General features: G+C 39.0%; 1 protein-coding gene and 1 long non-coding RNA gene across 2 annotated transcripts; one reads left to right on the top strand and one right to left on the bottom strand.

The window, feature by feature from the left end:
- Positions 1 to 528: 528 nt before the first annotated feature.
- LOC145796473 (uncharacterized) lies at positions 529 to 23,737 on the bottom strand. Its single transcript, XR_014336936.1, has 4 exons — positions 23,558 to 23,737; positions 14,791 to 14,912; positions 1,316 to 1,406; positions 529 to 753 (listed from the first exon to the last, which is right to left on the bottom strand). It is a non-coding gene; the product is annotated as an uncharacterized LOC145796473 (long non-coding RNA).
- LOC114300359 (receptor like protein 27-like) lies at positions 17,051 to 20,685 on the top strand. Its single transcript, XM_082881686.1, has 2 exons — positions 17,051 to 20,217; positions 20,321 to 20,685. Exon 1 carries the CDS (start codon positions 18,770 to 18,772, stop codon positions 19,745 to 19,747), a length of 978 nt encoding a protein of 325 aa, XP_082737812.1. The 5' UTR covers positions 17,051 to 18,769; the 3' UTR covers positions 19,748 to 20,217; positions 20,321 to 20,685.
- Positions 23,738 to 26,746: the final 3,009 nt, after the last annotated feature.

The raw sequence follows: 26,746 nt of genomic DNA, 5'->3' as shown, positions 1-26,746 counted from the left end.
TTTTTATGCTAATTGATTGTGCAACTGATTATGCATACAAGCCACAAGTCTTGGTTGAAATTGACTTTGGTAATTGAGCCGATTATGCATACAAGCCACAATCCAAATTTACAAGTCAATCAATTTTGCACATACCATTCGTAAAACTAAGTCCAACTAAGTGTTTTATAATTGATTACGTCATCAATTATATGACTATTTGTCTATTTGTCATTCTAACTCATAATTGAAAGCTAATATTGTACATAAAATCTAATTATTTTTTTAATGTTGACATAGTTGTTGCAAATTACATTTGTCGCATTTCCTCTGCATTTATTGTGAATAAAATGAATTCTTTTTATTTTCTTAAAAGGTATTATCGTATTATTTTGTGAAAAATAACAATTGTGTCTTCGCCAGAATTCTATTTTCATTTAAATATATGAAAAACTCAATTAACAAGATAAAAATTTAATTGTCAATAAAACTTTATCTATTCATCATAAAAAAAGGATACAAAAAGAAGGTTAACTTAATGTCCATGCAACAGATACATTTGAGGAAAATCCAATTAGGATTCAACATCTAATGACCACCGGAATGTAGTCAGTAACCAAACAAATACAAAGTTGTAGCCAAAATTAAATTAAGAAAAAGGAAAATTCAAATTAAAATTTAAATTTTCTCATTCTTGAGAGGCAGCAGCTCCATTTGTTGTAGCATTCATAGGCTTGGCTTCTGCAGACGCCTCAACCTTGTCACCCTTCTTACCTGCAAAACACGAACGATTAGGATTCATGTAAGTGTGTAGTAGTATAATTTGATTTGCATGCTTAAATGAGTTGTTCCAAAGTTTATGATTAGTCTTTTTGGGATATAATGCTAGCATACCTTTCAAAGGTGTGAGTTGTTCCAAAGGTGTGATTGTGCAATTTTTCCATCATAGTTTTTAACCGTGATAAAAAAAATTAAAAATCGGAATCAAATGTTAAATGTGACTAATAGCAATAAGATCTGAAGGACCAAAAAACATTGCAGTGCAAAAATAATTTTTAAAAAAATAAAAAAATAGTGCTCCAAGTAAAGATAAATTGCATCCATTCGATATTATTCCGAGAAACCTAAAACTGCATTAGTGACAGTACTCAATAATTCGTGAAAAGGAAAACAATATCAATTAATCATTTGAGACTCAAAGGGAAAGTTGAAGTGACATACTTTGTGTCAAAGTAAAAATGTGAAACAGAATGTTGCACCCACAATTACACAGCACCCACAATTATACAATGCTTGCATTTATATGGCAAATCTACGTAAAAATTAAGAAACTAACCTGTGATAAGATAATGGGTCTGCTTGAGATGCATAGAGTTTTCTTGCTTCATCATGTCCATAATCTTGGCTCTAAATTGCTTCATTTCTGCCTAAAACAGAAGTACAATGAGCATATTTAGGCCATCAATTTAAAATTTAATAGCAGGATAAAGTGAGAGGGAATACCTTGAATGGCTCATTATCAGTTCGAAACTGAATTCCAAGTATGAAATGCAAAAACAGAGTCTATAAGGCAAAGTTCATTGATAAATTGTTGGTTTGTATACTATACAATAGATTGGAACAAAATTTTATAAGCTTTACCAATAGTTCCATTTAGCACAAACATGAGGACCAATACCTAGATGAGCATCTAAACCAGCTTCAGCAACCAATTTAACAACTTTAATGAATTGCTGATTCAAGAAGGATCCTAATAGAGTACGACAGCTTATCTGTAATGGATACAGGGGCAACAAAGAAATATTTGGCAAGTCATTTGTGCAACAAAAGGAAGACTTACAACCCAGAAACTATGAGAAGGCTGCCTAAAAAAGTATATTTAATTAAAGATTTCATTGTTCTATATAAATCTTAGGACTTATTATATAAATATAATTAATTTTGGTTGGGAATCCAAAAAAAGACTGAAAATGGCTCAAAATTATACATCAAACTACAATGACACGGGGAAAGAAGAAATCATTTCAAATAATCTATAAAATCTTAAGCAACATGGTAAGTTGGCAACTGACTTTAGAATAAAAGGGAACTTACTTCTCCTTACTTTCTTTTCCTTTTTTTTTTTCCTTCTCAAAATGGCCTAATTATGGACATATGCTTCAAGAGAACTTGAAAATAGAGTTAAAAATTGTTAAAGATTGGATATTTTTGTGTGGGGATGTGGTTTGGAAATACTCTTCTGATCCTGGGGGACGCTCGTGATCCTCTGCTAGTCACCTGAAAAGGAACAAACACTCCGGTCGGGGGTGCCAGAATTAGCACTCCAACGAGCAAGTTAGTCTCTGCACTCAAGATTACTTGTATTCTAAGTTAAGCTTAATAGTTCTCACATACCTTTCTAGAACTGAAGATCTTGTATTTATAGTATTCTCTTTGGGCCTTGGGGCCTGGCCAGCCCTAGTCCTTTACATGTACTTCTACTCGGCCCTTGTTTCACTGGAAGGAATGTCGACTACTTTATTCGGCCCTTCAATTGAATAGGGTCAATACCCAATAGAGGTTATGTTCTGGACCGGACTGGTCCACTCCTGTTGATCCAAGATTATTCGGCTCCCACAATTGCCCCCCAAACACCCCACTAGCATCAGTTAGTCGGCGTGTTTGGCTTCTAGTCTGGAGGTTAAAAATTCGGCGGTTATTACTCTTCCCGATGTGTGTCAGAACGCGTACATGCTTTTTGGTCATTGTAACGTTTTCCCACCCCTTCGTACACTGCCGCTATTTAATGTGATTTGAATTTGTCTATTCGAATGTATGTTCTGAATACTCAAAGATATCTGGCTCGCCTTCTAGTGCAACTCCTATATTCCGCGGTTTCTGCAACCCCTTGTTTCTTGCTTTTTCCTTCGTCTCCTGTAAGTTTTCTTCTCTTTTATTTTTCATCCCCCTTCTTTATTTGCTTTTAGTTTTCCATAATCCTTGGATTGGCCAAAATGGCAAAACATTTGAGGAGCTCCTTTCTGTAGATCGAATCTCCGGCTTTCGACGCCATTTCTCCATCCCCGACGACGTCCATCTGTCACTTTTGGCAGACAGCACCACTGATATGGTGAGGGAAAATGAGAGCACAATCATCTTTCCTCTCCTATCAATTGCTGAGGGCGGTGTCCGTTTTCCTCTTCACCCATTTTTTAGGGTCGTTCTTCGGTACTGGGGTCTCATCCCTTCCCAGCCCAATGTGAACTTCTTTCGCATCATAATGGGAATTATAGAGATAAATCGGCGTCTTAGAATTAATTTAGGTATTCCCGCCATTCGACACTGTTATGTCCTAGCCAAATCTACCGGCCGGCTAGGACGCTACTTTCTTAGAGCCAAGGATACTGATCATCACTTAGTGACCATGCTTGCCAGCTCTAGCAAGCGTGTCGATGACGTGATGGTCGTTGTTCGTGGCAATTAGGAATTTGGCGAAGGTGAAGATTGCCTAGACCCTGTGCCAAGGCGAAAAGGCGAACCAGGTGGCCGATCAGATCACTTTGTTTCTGTTATTTACATATGTATGTATTCGGCACTAAGCTCATCTAATCGTTTTGTTTATGCAGGCAACGACTTGAACAGAGTGTTGGTTTCAGACGACGACGTTGTGCTCGCAGAAATTAAAACCGCACTACAGTTCGTCAGCCGCCCAGACCTTCAAAAACAAGGGAGGGCAGCCCACGTTCTCCTGCGGTACAAGCCAGCTTATACGACGCTCTCGGCGGCAGACAATATTCCGATCGCGCGAGGCGACAACCATCTTACAGCCCTCATCTTCCCCAGCTTCAAAAACTTGAGATAGATCGACTTAGAATCATCTGATTCTGAACACGTGGAAGAACAAGTGACCGAACCAATCGCCGAGGACCCAGACCGGTTGACCGCGAAAGTTGACGAAGCTATTAATTCGGCCTTCGAGGAAGCCGGATTGAACTCTTCTGACCCTCCGTCTACATCAGGCCGAGGGGGGGCCTTCGAAGATATTTTTACAAACTTGAGAGACCTTCCCGGCGATTTTCCTGAGGATATGGCTGGGGAAAATCTTACGCAGATGGCACGAAAAAGAAACGCCGAACGCATGGTCGCCCGACAAAAGGCTGTAGCCATCCGTTCTGGACTTGTCCCGACTGAATCTGTTGCCCATACTGTTGTAGAAGAAACGACTCACGTTGTCATGGCCGAGACGGAAAAGGAGGTCGAGCGCCCAATTACTGAAGGGCGGTCGATTTCGGAGGATTGGGGCAAAAAATGAAGCGCTGAGGGCGAGGACGGCTCTAAAGAGGGCCCTATTGAAAAATGGCCACGCTTAGAGGAGTCAGCTGTGGTTGCTCCTTTCGTTATTGAGCTAAAGATGAAAAACATGCCGATCTCTTCCGAAGCATCGACTTTGAAAGATCCAGCTGTGGCATTGAGCTTGGCTGCCTCAGTCTTCTTGCCGGCTGACAAGGCGACCTTTCGTGCCAAGCCGGATTTGGTGACAATAGCATTAGCCGCCTAGTCGACTCTTCTAGTACATGACTAACTCTTTGGTTTGGTTTGTATTCGATGTTTCTTGGAATATGATGATCCTTTGTTTTGTAGACGGTTGGAAGGATCGCCAAATTGGACCGCCGCCAGCATGACGCTGTTGAAAGGATTGGTCGTTTACAATTTGAAGTCGAGGGTCAAAGGAGCAGGGCGGAGTTTGAGGCAATGAGAGCCGCGATAGAAAGTGCGCGGGCCGAGGCTGAGAAGGAAAGGGCCAGGGCTGCTGATCAACTCAGATCTGACACCAAGGAGAGGGTAAACGCGAGCGAGGAATCGCTCAAGTTAGCCAAGGAGGCGCTTGCCAAGCTGGAGGCCGAGTTGGGAGAGTTAAAGTAGGCTAAGGAGAAAGCCGACTCTGAGGGTTTAGTGACGTTCGAAGCTGGGAAGAGTTCCGCCCTTAATGACTATGTAGAAGAAGTCCCCAAATTCGAGAATCGGGGATTCAAACATGGCTGGCTCAAAGCCCTTGCTGCCGCTGGAGTTACATTGGCCACGCCAATTCCATACGAGCAAGTGGACGTTGAGCCGCTTGAGACTGACTCTGAGACTTGATTTGTGAGACATTCTAGTTTTGTTAGGTTTTTCTCAATTTCAATGTATGTTTTTGTTTAGTAGGTTTCTGTTAGTCCAAGGTAATTTTCATGTATAAATTGGTTACTATCTGCGCTTAATTTATTAATAAAAATTTCCTTTTCATTTCATAATTCATTGTATGCAGTTTTTGATATTAACGAAGAGTTTTGCTTTTGCTTTTCACTACTTTGGATGAAATGATCACTGTATGTTGTGCTTGCTAATTATCGATCCAATAGGAAGTAGGATCATGAGATGAGTAAATTAAATATCCCATTGCATAGTTGCCGATTCAATAACGGTGTAAATCCGAATAAGTAAATCCATTCGACGCTGTCGTATGCCCTTGGCCCAGTCAGTGAGCTCTTGGTGCTGAATCAGATTAGTTCATGGGTAATGTACTAGTAAATCGGTTCATGGGGTGGCTGGGGCACACAAACCAAATAGATTGATGAATCTGCCCTTGCCCCAGTTGGTTTATGAACATTAGACGCCGAATAACATGCACTCATGAAGTACTGATGAATTGATTCATGGAGCGGCTGGGGCACTCGAGCCGAATAGATTGATGAATCTGCCCTTGCCCCAGTTGGTTTATGAACATTAGACGCCGAATAACATGCACTCATGAAGTACTGATGAATTGATTCATGGAGCGGCTGGGGCACTCGAGCCGAATAGATTGATGAATCTGTCCTTGCCCCAGTTGGTTTATGAACATTAGACGCCGAATAACACGTAGTCATGAAGTACTGATGAATTGATTCATGGAGCGGCTGGGGCACTCAAGCCGAATAGATTGATGAATTTGCCCTTGCCCCAGCTGGTTTATGAACATTAGACGCCGAATAACACGCAGTCATGAAGTACTGATGAATTGATTCATGGAGTGGTTGGGGCACTCGAGCTGAATAGATTGATGAATCTGCCCTTGCTCCAGCTGGTTCATGAACGTAGAATGCCGAATAATAGAGGGGGCGATTGGGGCACGTGACTCGATTGGCGCTGGGCCGTTGAGGTTTCAATATTAATGAGATTGCCTCAGAGGCGCTGCCTTCGTAGGGAGTAAATGGGTGTGTTTGAAGGTCTTATTTATATGTTTTGACAGAACCTCAGCCTAGTTCATAGTGGAAAATTAAACAAGTGCGAATGTTGAATAGACTTTTCTTTAACAGCAGAGGTGAAGCGAAGACGCTAGCTGAGCTGGGAGGAAACATGAATCGAAGTGGTGAACCTTCACGCACGGGCAGTAGGACTTCGAGGGATCGGGAGAGACACCAATCTCCCCATCGTCAAAGTAGGTCGCCCAGGAGAGACAAGTAGCCACAGCGCAAGTCTCCTCAACCTCGTCTTGGAAGGGAATCCGACGCAACTCCTCGCCCGTTAAGTTTTGTAGTCTTCGTGGGTAATAGAACAATGACAGAGGCGGATTCGATCGTTCAAGATTCAAATGTGGCAGTCGAGTTCGCTCGATAGATCTTTCCACCCGAAGTTCAGCAATCGATGGTAGGTCGGCAGGACTTTGAAGTGTTTCGTGAAGGCGTTCATGGGGCGGTGAAGGGACTGTACACTACTTATGAGATCAGCATGCGTCTCCGAGCCGCTCGTCGCAATATAGAACAGAGAGATGAATGCATTCAGAAGTTAGAAGCTCGTACCGAGAAGGCCGAGCGTGAGCTCAGGAAAATCAAATCCACCGAGCCTCAATCGGCCAGCCACCCAAACCTAGTTGTGGAAGAAAGGGTTACTCAAAGGCTGATTAGTCATGCGATCGCCGATTGGAATACGGCCAGCATGTTCGTCATTGAGACTGCGAGGGCTGCGGCCTATGAAAAAGGCTTCCATGACGGCCGAAAGGTCAGAATTCAGAAGACCAAGGAGAAGCTCGCTGAAGAAGTTTGCCGATGTGAAAATCGTGGATTTAGGCACGGTTGGATCAAGGCACTTCAGCAAGTTGAGAGTCTCCAGGCAGCAGGGTTGGATTCGGCATTTCCGTTGTACCAATAGAATGATTTCCCCTTCTCCGCTTTCGAAATTGAGAAGAGTGATGATGAAGAAGCCACTGAACCGAAGAAAACCTTGTAATGATTACGTAAATTGAAAGCGAAATTATGTATTTATTGGCTGATTTTAATAAAATGCTTAGTTATCAATTTGTAGCGTACTTGTTATTTATATTAGTGCACATTTTATTCCGAATGTGTGCTTATTTGAATATTTGCATTTTTCGACCTTTGTTTACGGAGGCTTTAATTTGGATAATAGTACATTGTCTATTTCAACTGTTTGTTTCGTTATAAGTTTTATTCGGCACACGCGTGTTTGCATGTTTTTTTTTTTTTCATTGTATGACTGTTTGAACAAGCAAATAAACATTATACAAACATTGAGATAATTGTATAAACATTGATCGGCATAAGTCGTCACACGCCAATGGCGCTATGAATCCGGAGGCTTTTTCGGCCCAAAGACGTCATGCGCTGATGGGGCTCCGAATCCGGAGTCTTCAATTGGCCAATCGTGATATCCACGAAGAGCGCTTCGAATTTGGAGGCTTTTTCGGCCCAAAGACGTCATGCGCCGATGGGGCTCCGAATCCGAAGTCTTTAATATGTCATGCACCGATGGGGCTCCGAATCCGGAGTCTTCAATTGGCAAATCGTGATATCCACGAAGAGCGCTCCGAATTCGGAGGCTTTTTCGGCCCAAAGACGTCATGCGCCGATGGGGCTCCGAATCCGGAGGCTTTTTCGGCCTAAAGACGTCATGTGCCGATAGGGCTCCGAATCCGGAGTCTTTAATTGGCCAATCGTGATATCCACGAAGGGCACTCTGAATCCGGAGGCTTTTTCGGCCCAAAGACGTCATGCGCCGATGGGCTCCGAATCCGGAGTCTTTAATTGTCCAATCGTGATATCCATGAAGGGCGCTTCGAATCCGGAGGCTTTTTCGGCCCAAAAACGTTATGCGCCGATGGGGCTCCGAATCCGGAGTCTTTAATTGGCCAATCATGATATCCACGAAGGGCGCTCCAAATCCAGAGGCTTTTTCGAAACACCTTTGAATTAGATGTTAAGAATAAATAGGGATCTTTGCATTATAGAAAATGAGATGTACATGGCAAACCATTCAGAACAAGTATCATGCCCCACAAGTCGGGTCAATGATAAAATTTGCATAAATGCGTCGAATTCCAAGGTTGTGGAAGACTTCTCCTTGACATGTCTTTGAGTCGATATGCCCCTACTCCTGCGATCAAATCAATCTGATAGGGGTCATCCTGGTTAGGACCCAATTTTCCATCAGCCGGTTTCTTGGCAGCTGGAAGTACCTTTTTCAGGACCAACTCTCCTGGTGTGTAGCGGCGTAGCTGAACACGTTGATTATATGACTTGGCAAGCTGCTGTTGGTACCGCGCCATCGACGCAAAGGCATGGTCTCTTCGTTCTTCGATCAGAATCAAATCCAGTGCCAGCATCATGTCGTTTCGGCCCATATCAAAAACTTGAGATTTCAGGGTTGGGTGGCCGATCTCCAGGGGTATGATCGCCTGGGTTCCAAAGCATAGAGGAAACGGCGTTTCTTCAGTAAATCGCCTCGGCGTAGTTCGATGAGCCCACAATACACTTGGCAATTCTTCGACCCATTTGCCTTTAGCTTTCTCCAGCCTCTTCTTGATGCCGTCCAAGATGGATTTATTAGAGGCTTCGGCTTGACCATTGCTTTGTGGGTAAGTCGGCGTAAAAAAGTAAGGCCGGATACCATATTTGTTGCACAGCTCTCGGTAAACGCTACAATCAAATTGGGTGCCGTTGTCTGAGATAAGAGCTCTTGGAATGCTGAATCGTGTTATGATATTTCTCTATACAAAGTGCTTAACATCAGCATCTCGAATGTGCGTTAATGCCTCCGCTTCGACCCATTTTGTGAAGTAATCTGTTGCAACGATCAAGTACTGCTTGTTCCCTGGGGCCCTCGGCAGTGATCCTACGATATCAAGCCCCCACTGGGCGAATGGCCAGGGACTGGTAATGGAGCTCAACTCTTTAGCAAGCAGGTGGGTTAGCAGGAAGAACTTCTGACATTATTCACATTTCTTCACATAGCATTCGGCGTCAGCTCTCATTGTCGGCTAGTAATACCCCTGTGTTATAGCTCGATGGGCCAAAAATCGCCTGCCAGAATGGGCACCACAGCTGTCTTCATGTATTTCAGTCAGAAGCTCTTCGACTTTGTTAGGGTGCACGCATTCCAAATATGAAGCAGAGAGGGATTTTTTATAAAGCCTTCCTTACGGATCCAAGTAGTATCGCAGGGCTTTATTTCGCAACTTGTGTGCTTCTTTCTTGTCCACTGGGAGTTGTTCGGAAGACAGGAATGCAGCAATGGGATCCATCCAACTTGGTCCAGATTCTATAACATTAACCTGGACTTCCTCCGAAGGGCTTATGCTTGGCTCCGGGATGAAACCTACTTCGATGGGCCGTTTAATCTCTGAGTTAATGGCGGAGGTTAGGCAGGCAAGGGCATCTGCATGTGTGTTCTGATCACGTGTTATCTGGTTCAATTCATGATGGTCAAATTTTACCAACAAGGAGTTGGTCGTTTTCATGTAAGCCGTCATACGGTCGTTTCTTGCTGCGTACTCCCCCTTTAGCTGGTTGATCACCAGTTTTGAATCGCAAAATACAAGTAAGGGCCGAGCACCCAAAGATGTGCGTTCCGCAAATCGGCTAGAAGGGCTTCGTATTCGGTTTCCTTATTTGACGCTTCAAAGCCGAGCTTGACGGCCTGCTCAATTATTGCGCCGTCGAGGGCCATGATCACAACTCCGGCTCCGCTGCCCCGCTGATTGGATGATCCATCACAGTACAAATGCCAGATGTCCCCAATATAAATTCTCCAGTTCGGCTCTGGTCGAATTTCATCAGACTTGAAATCGGCAAGACCCCTGTGAATTCGGCAACAAAGTCGGCTAGCACCTGTCCCTTGATTGAGGTTCTAGGTAGAAACTGAATGTCGTACTGGCCGAGTTCAAGAGCCCACTTTGAAACACGTCCCGATGCTTCTGCACTTCGTAGTACTGATCGGAGGGGATAATCTGCTAGCACCACAATGTTATGTCCTTGGAAGTAATGCATCAGTTTTCTTGCCGCCATGACTAGGGCTAGGATGAGTTTTTCCAGCGGAAAGTAGCGTGTTTCGGTGTCAACCTTTGCCTTGCTTACATAACACACTGGCCGCTGCTCCCCCAGCTCTTCCTTTATCAGTACGGCGCTGACGGCCCTGTCGGAAATTGCTAGATACAGAATGAGCGGGTCACCAGCAGCAGGTGTTGTTAAGAGCGGTATTGAGCAGAGGTAAGTCTTGAGGCTGTTAAAAGCGGCTTCGCATTCGGCAGACCATTCAAAAGCCTTGCCCTGCCGTAGAGTATGGAAGAATTATCGGTAGCGATCTGTAGACCGACTGATGAACCTGTTGAGTGCGGCGACCATCCCCATCAACTTTTGAACCTCTTTTACTGAACGAGGGGAGTTGAGTTCCAAGATTGCTATGATTTGCCTCGGGTTGGCCTCGATTCCCCAGTGGCTGACAATGTAACCTAAGAACTTGCTGGAGCCGATCCCAAGCGCTCATTTGGAAGCATTCAGCTTCATTTTGTATTTGCGTAAGATGCCAAACGTCTCTTCTAGATCAGCTAGATGGGTTTGTTCTTCTCTAGACTTGACCACCATGTCATCAATGTACACTTCCATAGTGTGGCTGAGTTGCTCCTTGAATATAGCCGTGACCAGTCTTTAGTAAGTTTCCCCTGCATTTTTTAGCCCAAAAGGCATAACCTTATAGCAGTAGGTTCCTCTTGGTGTGAGGAATGCAGTTTTTTCTTGGTCCTCAGAATGCATGGCAATCTGATGGTAGCCTCTGTAAGCATCGAGGAAGCTCATACGCTGATGGCGTGCCGTCGCATCTACAAGTTGGTCAATTCTGGGTAAGGGAAAATAATCTTTGGGGCACGCTTTGTTTAGATCCGTGAAATCGACGCACACTCGCCAAGTCCCATTTTTCTTCTTCACAACCACTGTATTAGAGAGCCATGTAGGGTATCCTGTCAACCTCCTCAACAACGGCGACAGTGTGCTCTGTGGCTGACCGCCGACTTTTCTGAATAATCGGCTTGCATTTACAGTCAACATTCAAACAGTGCTGTGAAATGGAAGGATCTATACCCGGCATCTCGTATGTAGTCCATGCAAAAACGTTAAGGTTGCTCAGTAGGAAAGAGATTAGCTGCTATATGTCGGCTTGACTCAGGGAGGCGCCGATCATGAAGAACTTCTCTGGGCTTCCGTCAACTTCAACTCGGTCTAGGCCTTCCGTGACCTTTTCACTTGGAAGCCGCCCAACGTCATCGAGGCTCTCGTGATCTGTTACCTCAATAGAGTTCACTTGTAACTCCTTTGGCGTCTTTTGAGCAAGGAGATAACATGCTTGTGCCAATTTCTGAGAGCCACGGATTTGCTCAATGCCGCGTTCTGTGGGGAAGCATAGTAGTTGATGATAGGTGCTCGGCACGGCCTGCATAACATGCAACCAGGATCACCCCATGATGAGACTATACGGCGATGGCAGCCTGACGACCAAGAATTCCACATCCACTATTCGGGAGCCGGCTCGGACAGGTAGTGTGATTTTTCCCAATGGGTATTCTGGAGTGGCGTTGAAGCCGAATAATGGATAAGGAGTCAGAGAGAGATCTGATTCTGAGAAGCTGAGTTTGGTGAATGTCTTGTAATACATAACCTCTGATGTGCTCTCCGGATCAATGAGTACGCGCTCAACGGTGAATCGGTTTACGCGTAACTCAATTACCAAGGGATCGATGCGAGAAAGTGTCACTCCGGCCAGATCTGAATCATCAAAAGAAATGCTTGCAGCTTCATGGGGCCGTTTAGCCGGAGTGAGTTGATTTTGAGGGTCGGGATTCGACTGAATCGTATGCACCGCGGATGATATTGGCAGGCTGTATATCATGTGGATCACGCCGAGTGGAGGGGAATCCTGTCTTAAGGCTATTTCTTTGGTTGAGTTGCCCTTTCGGACGTACTGCTGTAGCCGACCATCCTGTACCAAGTCCTCCAGGTGATCCTTCAATGCATAATAACTCTCAGTTTCATGGCCATGATCCTTGTGATACTCGCACCGCCTATCCTGTCTTCGAGTGTCGGGAGGTCCCACTATTTTTGAAGGCTACTTGAAGAACGGAAGATGTTAGATTTTGGACATGACCATGCTGATTGGATCTGACAACTCAGTATATTTCTTGTCGGCGCGCCTTGTGCGCCTGCTGTCGATTTGCAGTTGTTTATTCGCTCGATGAGGGCATTGGTCACTTGATCGGTGAGAATCTCGTCTCTTATCTCATTTTGCCCGATGTCGTGGTTCAGGGCTCTGAGGTGTTACAGAATTTAACGGCTGAACAATTTCAGTAGGAGCTATCTTGTTGGCCACATTGCTGGCTTTAACCCTCAACGCATCATCTTCCACTTTACAGTATTCTTCAACTTTCTTCATCAACAACCAAACTGTTTTGGGGGGACGTCTGGTAAAGAGCTGCGGAGGGCACTGTCAGGATGCAGCCCCATCTTGAAGGCGGTGATGGCCATGGAGTCATTGCAAGCATCGTCTACCAGGTTGAAACATTCCCAATACCGTGCCGAGTAGGCACGAAGGGTTTTCCCCAGTTGAATCTGCATTGCCCAGAGGGAATCGGCTTGCTTTGGCTGGACCTCATTAGTAATAAACCTTGCACTGAAGGATTTTTGAAGTTGGTGAAAGCTTTTAATCGAAGCCGGCTCCAGTTTGTAATACCACCTGACAGCTAGTGGTCCCAAACTGCTCGGAAATATTCTGCACATCAAAGGCTCGTCATCTGCATGCAGTGTCATGGCTTGCTTGTAATGGTGGATGTGATCAGTGGGGTCTGATTTACGGTCGTACAAGGTGAATGACGGCGCTTTGAATTTCTTGGGTAGCACTGCCTTTGCAATCCTTCGTACAAAAGGATCGTGTTGATATTCATCCGAACTGTTTTTTCTTCGCTTATGCCTTATACAGGGACTCTCTTCAGAAGAACTGGAAGTTTCAGATCGTCCATTCTTCTTGGGCTCCGGGGATAATGAGTTGGAGTCGCTATCAGTGTCTTGTTGTCGGGCTCGAGATCGTTGACCACTTGCCCTCACAAGGCGTTCCGGATCTTGGCGTACAGCTTGTTTGGACTTTGCCACTTCCAAGGCCAAATCCTGACGAAGACGTTCGTTCTCTGCGATCATATTCTCCAACCTCTGTTCGTTTTGCTTTGCTTGTTCCATGACCGCCTGCATTGCCTCATGCTTTGGAGTCGAGGGTGAGGTGAAGTTCAAAGCTCGTCTTGTAGGGATAGTCTTCGGTCCAAGCATGTTTGTTGGAGTGAGGTCGTCTCTCTGCGTGGTTTCATCAGTGACTATCGGAGGGTCTTCCGTTACGCCCACCATGGATGTGTTTGAGTATTCCCACAGACGGCGCCAATTGTAGGGATGTGGTTTGGAAATACTCTTCTGATCCTTGGGGATGCTCGTGATCCTCTGCTAGTCACCTGAAAAGGAATAAACACTCCGGTCGGGGGTGCTAGAATTAGCACTCCGATGGGCAAGTTAGTCTCTGCACTCAGGATTACTTGTATTCTAAGTTAAGCTTAATAGTTCTCATATGCCTTTCTAGAACTGAATATCTTGTATTTATAGTATTCTCTTTGGGCCTGGCCTTGCCCTAGTCCTTTACATGTACTTCTACTCGGCCCTTGTTTCACTAAAAGGAATGCCAGCTACTTTATTCGGCCCTTCAATTGAATAGGGTCAATGCCCAATAGAGGTTATGTTCTGGACCAGACTGGTCCACTCCTATTGATCCAAGATTATTCGGCTCCCACATTTTGTAATTATAAAAAATACTTCGGGTTCTTTTTTCCCATTACCAAAATACTTTATCAAGTTCTTATTTGCAAAAGAGTTAATGAGGTGGTGGGAAAATAGTATATAAGAAAGGGCACCATGTTACAAACTGATGGGAAAATGTGAAATAATTACAATTACGCAGGAGGAGTTATAGAACTCTAATAAGTATATAGCATACTAATTAGGAAATTGGTTAGAGTGTAAATCCTTTGGAAATTAGGCCAAATTTCTGCACTAATAAATCAAGACAGATATAGAGGTCAACCAAAGAAAAAAATGAATTAGTAGTAGCCATAGTTGCAGCCTCATGTGCAATCATTGTATTAGTTACCACAATACAATTCTCCAAAAATCAATGGAATTTACCAAAATAGATGATGCAAAACCACATCTCACACAATGTGAATAGGTAGGTGAAATGTGAAATCAAATTAAACTACATATAATCCAAGTTTCTACAGAACTTTAAGTCAATGGTTGAACAAGCATTGACTCCAATTGTACTAAATCAATACATTCGGAACAAAATTGTATCGCATGGAATCAAATTCCAGAAATCAACCTACCATGAATAGGATGTCTTGTAAAAAAAAAAAAAAAAAAAAGTGACTTAGTCATGAAGTAGTGAAGAACATTTGGGGGAAAATGGACAAAGCTTGTTGATTAAGTTGAGAGACATTACCTGGTTTGAGTGGGCGTGAGCTGAAAAATGGTAGAGTCGAGACGAGTACTAGACTTCATGGTTGAAGAAATATCGATCAGATAAGTTTGAGTTCTTCAACAATAGTACTTGATCTCCCAAATCTGAAAAATCACAGAATGAGCACTGCTATGAAAATCTGTTTACATCGTTTTGGTCAAGAATAGGAAGCCTTGCAATATAAACTTAGAGCAAACATCAAAGGTAGTTAAATTATGAACAATGCTAAAATGCTAAAATTCATCAAAATGTTCATGTAGAAAAGAGGAATTGATAATGCTCATAACTGTATCACATGGAGAATAACAAAACATCATGCATGTTATTGAAAATAAATAAAAGCCTGAACTTCATTAAACTCAAGGAGTAACTTCCATCAAGAGCTATGGCATACATTGGCCTTGTTTGGTTTGTGTTTTGAGATATTTCAAAAATAATTTTCTAGAGAGAGTTTAGAAACTTTGAAAATTTGTTTGGTTGTTTATTTTGAAAATAGTTTTAGAGTTTGGGATAATTTGATATTTTTTTGTAGTTGAATAGATGGGTGCGAGAGAGAAAAAATGATTGGAAAGGAGAGAGGAGATAGAAAAAGTGATGATTGACGTGTCGTAGAGAGAAAAGTGATTTTGAATTTTTTTTAAAAAAAAATTCAACCAAACATGTTTTTGGATTTTTTTCTCCAAAAGCATGTTTTGAGATTCAAACCAAAACATGCCCATTCAATTCAAGTTCATTTTGAGTATTCTATAAATCTATTGAGTTTTTGGAATACTTATAAAAATTTAACAGTTCATGCTTCACTAGAGCATCATTATCCATTCATGGCAAACATAGTTTTATTTTTATTTTTTATTTTGATTTGTGAAAATTAGAGATTTGTCAGTTAGCTTACATACAACAGATGGGCTTTCATCAAGCAATAAATGTGCAAAAGTAATAGGGTGAATTAAGAAAATCCAGAAATATATATATGTCATCATCTAAAATCCAACCATATGAGAATCATCATCTAATATTGTATCAAAAAATTCATGAGGAAACAATCACTCAAGTTCAACATCATAGCATCTCAGGTTGAATTTCACGAATAACTAACACAAAAATTCAACATAATCACTCAAAGAACAAAAAGGACAAACAATTCCTAACATTTTAACATCTCATGTTTGTTTAGTTCAGTTTATTATATTTTATATATAAAATAATGTAAATGGGTGACTGTAATGAGTTTAAAAAATTAAAGAAATGCACTAATTTTAACTGAATGCCAAGGGGAATAACCATAATATCAAGTCCTTAATTGAATCCACTCAATTACTAGCCGAGGAACTATCACTATTGGAATCTGCGAGTGGAGTATTAGATTCAACTAATAAATGTATTTTACAATCTAACTAGTAACCTTTTAGAAAGTTAAACCAAACACAATTTATTTTTTTAAACTCAAAACTATTTTTAAAAATTATAACAAATAAGATTTTTTCTTTTCAAAACTCAAAACACAATTTAAAACTCAAATCATGATTGAAAAATTAAAACAAATGAAACTTGTTTTTTCACATTACACGTGACAAATTTTTCTATTTTTTTATTGAATCCAAAACTTTGTATTTTAATAAAAGATCTTACTGTGCACTAACCAGTATTTCTAAACTAACGCCACCAATCATTATCATCATTCCAAATCCACCCATGGCTGATCACACCATTCCAAACACAAATCCATTCACATAACTAGTGCCTCCACTAGCCAAACTCACCATTACCTGTACGTACTTCAGCCCATCTTTGCCAGAATCCCCATGATTTTAACCAGAAGTCAGAATTAATATAAAATGTGGCACCACCCACAATTTAGAGCATTTCATCGAACGCCTTGTGGGCATCTTTTAAAAACACACAACTACATGGGACAGTGATGGTGCTGATATAAAATAACAAAGAAGAGTTGTCAAGGTATAACGGTGGTGGGCATTTCATCATTGGAATTTGGGGCATTTTGTCGAACACCTTGCCGGTCTTGAAAAGCATCGCTACCCTTCTTTACGAAACTGATGAAGACCATCACCACACTCATAGGCACAGCCAACTACCTCTATCGAGCACCAAAACAAGAGTGTTTGTTTCCGATTCGCATCCACGATTTCTACAAATTGATTAGATAACATAGTTGTCAAATGCCCACCAGTTGTCATTCTACCAAGTTCAATTTATTTATTTAGCCCTTGCTATTCGTTAGCTAGGACGTTGCCAACTTTTAATTGATCAGGGCAAATTATATTAGCAGTACTTATATTTTTGCTCTTGTATCATTTTTGTCTTAATAATTTCAATTGGCACGATTTTGATATGAATTTTTAATTTTGTCTAATTTAGTCCAATTAATTACAACTAAAAGTTCTTTTGATGAAAAATGGAGACATGAGCGGCATGTGTCATGCTTGTATAGGAAAAAAATTGTAAACTTGTTCGATTCAATGAGCTAACCTCAACCAACTTAGTAACATTTTTCTTTCAAAAACACTAACCAGCGAATTGGACCAATTAACACAAAATCTAAAATTAAGGGTTTGAAATTAGGCTAATTGAAATTACTTAGACCAAAATGGCACAAGGGGTAAAATGTGGAGACTACCGATGTAATTTGCCCATTGGTTTATGAAAAACCATTACTAAATGCTTTGGGACCCCTGGAATTAAAGACACAGACTCACTGCTGCCAGCTTGGAAGTCATGATGGCTGATGGACAAAATTACATAGATGCCGTGCTTGATGGGCTAGGCTGCTGTGCCACCGCCATAGAGTGACTTAGCTCTGTATAAGAATGAGTAATACATTTATTCTTTCTTCATCATCAAACTACTATCTTTCTTACTCTCCTTTTGATATCTCTCTGATTCCTACCTATATAAGGAGAAAATGAGTTGGCTAATATGGCTTCATCAACTTCTTCTGGTATTTCTCTTGTTTTCTCAACTAGTAGTTATTACTACATGTTCATCATCATCATGGTCTTCTCATACTTCTGCACGCCATACGTGCCTTGAGGACCAGCGATTCGCACTACTCCAATTTAAGAAAACATTTACTGCAATTGATTTTTCCTTCCTAGAGTGTGAATCTGATTCTCATCCTAAAATGATGTTTTGGAATGAGAGTACTGATTGCTGCTCGTGGGAGGGGGTCACTTGCAATTGGTTGAATGGTCATGTAATTGGGCTTGACCTCAGTTGCAGTGCGCTTCATGGCACCATTGAAGCCAATAGCACCCTATTCCACCTTCATCAACTCCAGAGGCTCAATCTTTCTTGGAATGACTTCAAATTTTCTAGAATTTCATCCGAGTTTGGCTCGTTTGCAAGTTTGACCCATCTCAACCTCTCCAACTCTTTATTTGCAGGCAGAGTTCCTTCAGAAATCTGTCATCTATCCAAATTGATTTCCCTTGATCTGTCTCTTTTTCATTATGAGGTGAGACATGAATAACACACTTTCAATATGCTCCTTCAGAACCTAACCCAATTAAGAGAACTACACCTTGATACGTTGGATATCCCTTCACCTTTAGCTCATGCTTTGCTACTAAATCTATCTTCTTTGACATCTCTGAGTCTTGCTTCTTGTCAACGGCATGGGAAATTCCCAGAAAGCATTTTCCACCTCCCAAACCTACGGAAGCTCAATGTACAGGATAATTTGGGCATAGTTTTCTTCAGTTTCTTGATCTCTCCCTGACAAGTATTTTTGGACAACTGCCTGATTCAATCAGCAATCTTAAAGCCTCGAATAGTTTGTACCTCTTTGAGTGCAACTTTTCGGGGTCCATTCCAACTTCTCTTGGGAACCTTACACAAATCACCAATTTGGACTTCTGGGCTAACAGTTTCAGCGGTCAAATCCCTTCATCAATTTTAAACCTTGCAAAGCTTACTTACTTGGATCTTTCCCAAAACAATTTGAATGGGCAAATACCGGATTCCCTTGCCCCTCTCTGAAAATCAGCTAACAGGTCCCATTCCTTCGTATGCTGTTTGGATTTCAAAGCTAATTTACATTGGATTGCAAAATAACTCACTCAGTGGGACAATACCATCTTGGTTGTTTGTTCAACATTCATTGAGTTCTATAGATTTGAGTAACAATATGCTGCAGGGACCAATTCCAAGATCAGTTTATGAACTCCAGAACCTAACATACTTGAGGCTTTCATCAAACAACTTCAGTGGTGTAATCAAGCTAGATAAGTTGCTTAAGCTAAAATATTTGTACTATCTTGATCTCTCATATAATGGTCTCTCATTGAACATCAACAATAGTGTCAACTCTACCTTACGTTACTTTAAGACTATAGGATTAGCTTCTTGCAACTTAAGTGAATTCTCAAACTTCTTGAGAGTATTGCATGATTTGATTGCATTAGATCTTTCAAACAACAAAATTCATGGTGAAGTTCCAAAATGGATATTCGATGTGGGAAAAAATACATGGGATAGTTTAGATCTTTCTCATAATTTCCTTACAAGTTTAGAGTGTCTTCCATTAAAGAATCTAGAATATATTAACCTGCACTCCAACTTATTCCGAGGACCACTCCCTCTTCCACCTATCTCCACAATTGTTTTCTCTATCTCAAACAATAAATTGACTGGAGAAATCCCTCAATTGATTTGCAGTCTGATAGCACTTGAAGTTCTTGATCTGTCTAATAACAATCTGAGTGGTGTGATTCCACAATGTTTGGGAAACATAAGCATTAATCTCTCGGTGTTGAGTTTATGGATGAATAGCTTTCGTGGCATCTTTACTGCAGCATTTACAAAAGGCAACATGTTGAGGAGTCTTAACTTGAATGACAACCAAATCGAAGGAGATGTTCCACGATCTCTGCTCAATTGTAGACACTTGGAAGGTCTAGATCTCGGAAAAAAAACAAGATAAATGATACATTCCCCCACTGGTTGGAAACTCTTCCAGAATTGCAGGTTCTTGTCTTGAGGTTTAATAGGTTTCATGGTCACATGGACACCTCCAAGACCAAGAGCAAACATCATTTTCGAATGAGAATTATTGACATATCGTGCAATGAGTTCACTGGCCTTTTGCCGACAAATTATATCAAACAATTTGGAGCTATGATGAATGTTGATGAACATGAAATGAAATTGAAATACATGGGCCAAACATATCATCAAGATTCTGTGTTGGTGGTGATTAAAGGATATGAGATTAAATTATCAAGAATCTTAACAGTCTTCTTAATCATTGATTTTTCAAGAAACAATTTCCATGGAGACATTCTGAAATCCATTGGGGGGGCTTAATTCGCTTCGGGGTCTTAACTTATCCCAAGAATGGAGCCCACTGATGCAATAAAGGAAGAAATCAGCACGAATAAAAGGCATTATTAGGTAAGTAGAATTTATCTTTGAAGCTTTACTTTGTTGAATTATCTTTTATGGTTTGTATGTATATGCTATATTTGAGTTAATGATGTTTTCATTTCAAAACTAGGTCTGTTCCATTAGGTAGCACAATAAAGCAATGGTATCCACTTGAAGGAGTGTCTAACCTAGGTGCTGCATTTGAGTGTGTGCGCAGAGCAGCTATGCAGGATCACTTCCAAAGTTTTACCCTTCTTGTTGTATAGTATTGAATCCTAAAGCTTTGTTAAGTTGTTTGGTTTTCTTAAAGCACGAGTTAAATAAGAGTTGCTTGTCATGACTCTTTCTTGTTTCTTTTCTCGGATCATGTAGCAACCTTTAGAGATGTGTGCTTTTGTTTGTAGTTGCTTTTAATTTGGATTTCAATCACAAAAGACTAGGCTTTGCTAAAGTTTTTAACTTCGAAATGCAATCTTACAAGTTACAACTCAAACCATTTCCCTTGTTACATTCTTAATCATTTTGAATGACAGAAATGTTGGCTACTAGATAGAGAATTCGCATTAAAAATAATGTTATATGTTACTCTTTGAGCGTTGTTTTTTACCCATTAGGTGAGCTTCGGACATCTTGTTTCTTCCACACCTTTCTATCCATAAATAGAATTGATGATAATTAGTTTTTTTTTATTTTATTTATAATTTTGACATAATTATACTGATATTATTTTTAATAATGTTAAATTAAATGGATCAAGACTAATACAGATGGTGCAAAATCACCAAGATAAATAAGGTAGAATATATATTTTTAATATAACAGAGATGATAACATCACTGTTCATTTATATAACTAATAAATTATTAATGAAAATTTAATGAATATTATGCGAGTTAAAATCTTACACTTACATTTTTTTATTTATCATTATTTTTTTTACACACATACCTTGGCCATACCCAAAAACAAGCCCATCAAATTTTTAAGGGTAAGAGTATATTCAACCTTCTGTTTCATTTTTTTAAAACTAATTTGATTTTAAATTTGAATAAAAAATTTGATTTGGCATGAACTATTTCAATTATTTCATTAATTTTCATAAAAAAAATTTAATTTTTTTTTTCTTACTCTAAATTTTTTTTTGTTTCATAAAATTTGATGAAAAAAATATTTCCAATACCCTTATCATTTAAAATTTGATGAAAAAAAATATATATTTCTCCATTAAATTTGATATATAAAAAATAAAGTTGAAAAAAAGAGAGAAAAAAGTTACGGGGTTATTTGGCAATAAGCTAATTTATCTTAGTAGTCAAGAAAGGCTACCAAAAAAAAAAAAAGAAAGAAAAAAAAAAAAAGTCAAAAAATCATAAAGACAGTCTAATATATCCTTTTATTCTCACTATTTTTTTTTTTGCAATTTTTTTTAAGTATTAAAATTATTCCCAACCACTTCACTTTCTTTCTTCTCATATGTCTAAAAAAATTAAAACATTATTAAAAAAAAATAGTACCACTACATCTATCGAATTTGTTTAGCTTGAATTTATCCGAATGAGACTCTTCCCGATCACAGTTTCCTATTTTGAAAATTCATGGGAGGCTCTGAATAAATTAAGTGAATAAATCATTAATGTAACAAAAATCGTCTTTCCAAAAAAAAACCCAAAGAATGGAGGTGCTCTATAATTTGTGTCGTTTCGCATTCTCCCACTTGTTTCGAAAACTTGTTCCCACAATTTGAACTGGTTTGAGAGCATGATGATGATGATGAATACCAATGCTGCCCTAAGTTAACGCCACTAAGGCTTGTGCCCAGGGCTCTTAAATTTTGAGTCAAAATAAGACTTCAAATTTATTAGTTTTATATTATTTTAAAAGTTCAAAGCTCAGTCATTTTTTATTATTTGAGGCCCAATCTAAAAGACCCCTCAAGAAAAGCTATTGACCCAAATTAAAAAAAATATTTATAATTATTGTTAGCCCAATTAAAATTTTATATAATTAGTCTAAACAAATATATAATGAGTCCAAATAAAGTCTAATGTCAAGATTTTAATAAAATAAATAACTTTATCTCAATTGTTTTGCCCTTTCTCTTTATCATATTTTAATTGAATATTTTACCCTAATTTTTTTTTCTTAATTTTGTTTGCCCTAACTTTTTTCCCTCTCTTTATCACAATTTAATTGAATAATTTTGCCTTAGTTTTTTCTCTCAAATTTTTTCCAATAATTTGGGTTTTGTTATTAAATAATTAGTGAATTATAATTGTATTATCAGATATCATATTACAATAACATATTCATTTTGTTATCAGATATCAATTAATTATATTATTTATATTGATTATTGTTAAACTATAAAACAACAAAATCTTATTTTATATTTTTTAAATCTTTATAATAATAATTTTTTTGTATCTTAATATATAAAAATAAATTTTAATAATTATATATGTAAAAAAACCTTTTGTAACTACTAAATTACGAAAAAATTATTGACAACCTATTACTTTATCCGTAATCTGTTTTTATAAAAAAGTACAATTATTGACAACGAATAAAGCTTGAGACCCCCACCCCTAGTGACCCCCAATGACCCTCAGTGCCACGTGGCACCGCATGATTGGAAGGAAAGAAAAAAAAAATATTTTTGGCCTACTAGGGGTGCTGGGGGTGCCCCCACTGAGAGTCCCTAGCACCACTGTATTGACAACCTATTATTTATAAAAAAAAAAAAAAAGTACAATTATCCACTTTCATAGGAGTTTGAAATTAGGGTTTTTTTGTGAAGCGGGGAATTATTGTGTTGGCTGCTACTGTTATTGGGGTTTTAGTGTTTGGTTGCCGAAGAGTTTTTTGCGGTGGAAGGGATTGTGGATTCGGGTTATGGGGTTATAGGACAGAGCATATTGTTATTGAAGAGTTATTGGCCGAAACTTTTGCAGGATCTTCGGGTTTTCAAAGAGCAAGGTTTCGTTTTGGCTCCTCTTCTGGGTCTCTCTGCATTTTTCTCTATGGCTGAAACTTCATTTACCACTCTTTGGCCTTGGAGGGTACACATTTTTTTTTTAAACTCCAATTGTTTTTTTTCTTATAAAATTTTTGTTTGTGCAACTGTCGTCATGAATAGGAGCATATTGGATTTTTATGTTGAGTTCATGCCAATTTCATATCACCTGGTCATGTGGAACAGCTTCTTATGCCTGAATTTGTTAATTAACTCTGGTGGCAATAATTAGCAAGCTTGGGTAGGAGGTAAGGTTTAGCTTGATTTAGATTGAAGGAATATCTTATTCACAATAATCTCAAAACCACAGACTGTGAAGAAGTAAATCATCAGACTGAGATCAAAGGATTTTACCTGTTGCGACTGCTACAATAGATGGGCCATTTTCTGCTAAGAAGATTGTGAAGGACAGTCTTCACAACGAAAATGGCAATTAGTTGACGAATGATAGCCTGGTTGTGTTGTACATTCACGGAGAGATATTTGCAGTAGCATTCCAAATGAGGCTATCATGTTGGTGCTGTCAAGAGATAGCTTGAGGCTATCACGGTGAGAGGGATGGCTTGATTTAGGAATTATCCTGTTTCGCATGTATAGGCTAAACTTATAAGATAATTGTGACTTATTTCTAAGCTACATTCCTTAGAAATCTCTCACCACCCTCTCAAGTTGGTTTTGTCCTATTCTGTCTCTAACAATTATTGAGGGGAATTAGAGCAATGTTGTCCATTCAAAAATAAATTAATAAATCTTATTTTCAAGTGTCAAATCGTGAATTGAATCCTGAATTGATTTCTCAATAAAATGAATTGTGAATTGTAAGACTCACTTCATTTTATATTTTTAATAAAATATATACATTTATATTTATATACATAAAATCATATATATAGTTCTTAAAATTAAAAAAATAACAATATATATATATATATATATAATATAATATCAAAGTGCAAGTGTACAACTATAGAATATATATTAAATATAATATGAATTTTATTAATGTGTGTCCTTAGGGCACATGTTAAGAAACTTGAAAGTATTGTTTATTGTGTATGAAAATGAGTACAATAAATAAAATACAATACTTTCAATCTATTTATGAAATTAACATGGATTTAAATAAGTTTCAAACGAATAAAATTGGTGTGGTTGATGGTTTTGAGTTAAGCTTGTTAGTTCTAAATTGAGTATGAATTCTGCCACTTTGAAAGTTCAACATGTATCAAACTTCAAAGTGCCCCCTTATTTTCAAGAAGTTATCTAGTGGATCCGTCTTACCAGGTGATTGTGTTTTCATCCTATAACAATGAAACACATAATTAGTTGATATAAAATATATTTTAAAAAAGAAAGATAAAAGAAAAACTAATTATATTTCTTATACACTTGAATATAAGCTAGACTTATAAGATAATTATGACCTATGTCTAGTCACATTCTTTAGAAATCTCCCACCACCCACCCTAGTTGGTTCTGTCCTCACAATTCCACCAATTGAGCCACCTCCCAATCTTGCACCTATCGCCGCAACTGAATATCCCTTAGTTGCACGAAACGGGGGCGGAGGCGGGAGAGGGAGCGGGAGTGGGAGCGGGGGAGCGTGAGCTGATAGAAGTTTCTTAGGTTGGGAGCGCCTCGGGGAGCGTTTATATATATATATATATATATATTATATGTATATATAAATAAAAATTAATTCAAAAATTCATTTATATTAAATATCATTAATTCTGTGCACTATATTATGGAGTGGCTTACATTGTGCACTATATTATGTATTTATTTTTTGGAGTGGCTTGACAACTAAAAGAGATCTGTAAAGAGATCTTTAATTCTCATCATTAATTCTGTGCACTATATCCTTGGTCCAATTGTGCACTATATTATGTATTTATTTTTTGGAGTGGCTTTATTTAAATATATTAAATTTGATCACTTGCATTGCTACACAAAAATATAATAGAATCCCATTAGAAAATTCATCACTAATACAAAATATCATTAATTCTTAATCATCTAATAACAAAAAGACTTGACAACTAAAAGAGATCTCTAATTCTTATAATTTCCAAAAAGTAAGCAACCAAAAAGAAAGTCAAAAACTAAGGTAAAAAATAAAATATTACAATTCCACATAACAAAATATTTCACTTCTTTTGCCTTTTTTTTCACTTCTTCTGTCTTTTGCCACGTGCTTTTTCAAGTCTCCTTTGTGCTGCTACTTGTTCCATTGAATGCTCTTGAGAAGTAGGAAGTGGAAATGATGAAGATGTAGGCAATGGTGTTGGAGTTGGACATGGTTGAACAACTGAAGCTGCAAGAGTAGTATCATCTTCACTGTCTGAAAGTGATACATTATCTCTTTCTTCTATTGCCATAATGTCCTCTTCAATGTTGGCATCTTCTGGATGTGCATCCCAATTTTTAAAATTTTCATAATCCTCCCTATACCTTGACAAGAGTCTATGATTATAGTGCACAAAAACCAACTTTTCAGCTTGATCAACATTTAACCTATTCCTTTTCACATTATGAATGTAGGAATAGGTACTCCAACACCTTTCTGCACAAGAAGTATTTACACTTTGAGACAACACTTTCAATGCTAAAGAATATAATTCAGGTGCGGCCCCACCATACAAATTCCACCATGATAGTGCATCCATGGTTGCTCTATCATTTACTGCTTGAGGTTGTGAAAAAACTCCTTTGCAACTAACAAAATCACTAATTTGTTTTCTTATAACAGCAGCTTCAGTTTGATCACAAATCATTTTTTCAATTGCCTTAAGATACCCCTTTTGCACCTCAACATCAAAATGAGGTTTTTTTCTTCTCACACCACCTGGGGCAGATTTTGACAACCAAGAATTTGTGTAGTACTTAGGAACAAGAATATAGGCTAGACAATGCAAAGGAATGTTCATCTTATTCCATCTTTCCACCACAAATTGATGTATCAAATCATAAACAATAGGATCATTTGAAAGAGTATCCTTAATGTTCCCTAACATAGTATCCATCAACTCATAAACCTCTCCAATCACAGCCTTATCAGAATCTGAAAATCTAAGCATCTTATAAATGTGTTTTGTGATGGTGAGGACTGTTTTTGCTTTTCTCCAAAAATCATCATCCATAATGGTTTGGTGGACAATGTAATGCTGATGAGGAGATGATGTATTTTTTCGCAAATTTTCCCATTGTTTGCTTAGAGCCATGGACAACAAAGCAGGTCTGACTTTAACAAGACGTTGTAAAACAATGAAATGATGCCCAAACCTAGTCTTCTTTGCTTTGAGAAGATCCAGACCAGAAAATGTTTTGAACAAGTATTGACAAGAGCTATGGTTTTTTTATGTATTTAACCACTTCTTTACCCCTCTTATATGATTCATCAACAAATAACAAAGCTGGATCCTCACATTTGGTTATGTCTTTCATCAAGAGATTCAAAGTATGAGCTAAGCAACCTGACCAAAATATATGGGAATACTTGCGCTGAATTATTGCTCCAGCTGCCTTGCAATTAGGGGCATT

The sequence above is a fragment of the Camellia sinensis genome, chromosome 7 (genome assembly GCF_055761805.1).
Source record: "Camellia sinensis isolate YWXY chromosome 7, ASM5576180v1, whole genome shotgun sequence".
NCBI classification, from domain to species: Eukaryota; Viridiplantae; Streptophyta; class Magnoliopsida; order Ericales; family Theaceae; genus Camellia; species Camellia sinensis.
This window is presented reverse-complemented; position numbering and strand designations above follow the sequence as displayed.

Coding starts and splice junctions, on each gene's coding strand:
- LOC114300359 (XM_082881686.1), top strand. CDS start 18,770: ATGGGCAAATACCGGATTCCCTTGCCCCTCTCTGAAAATCAGCTAACA.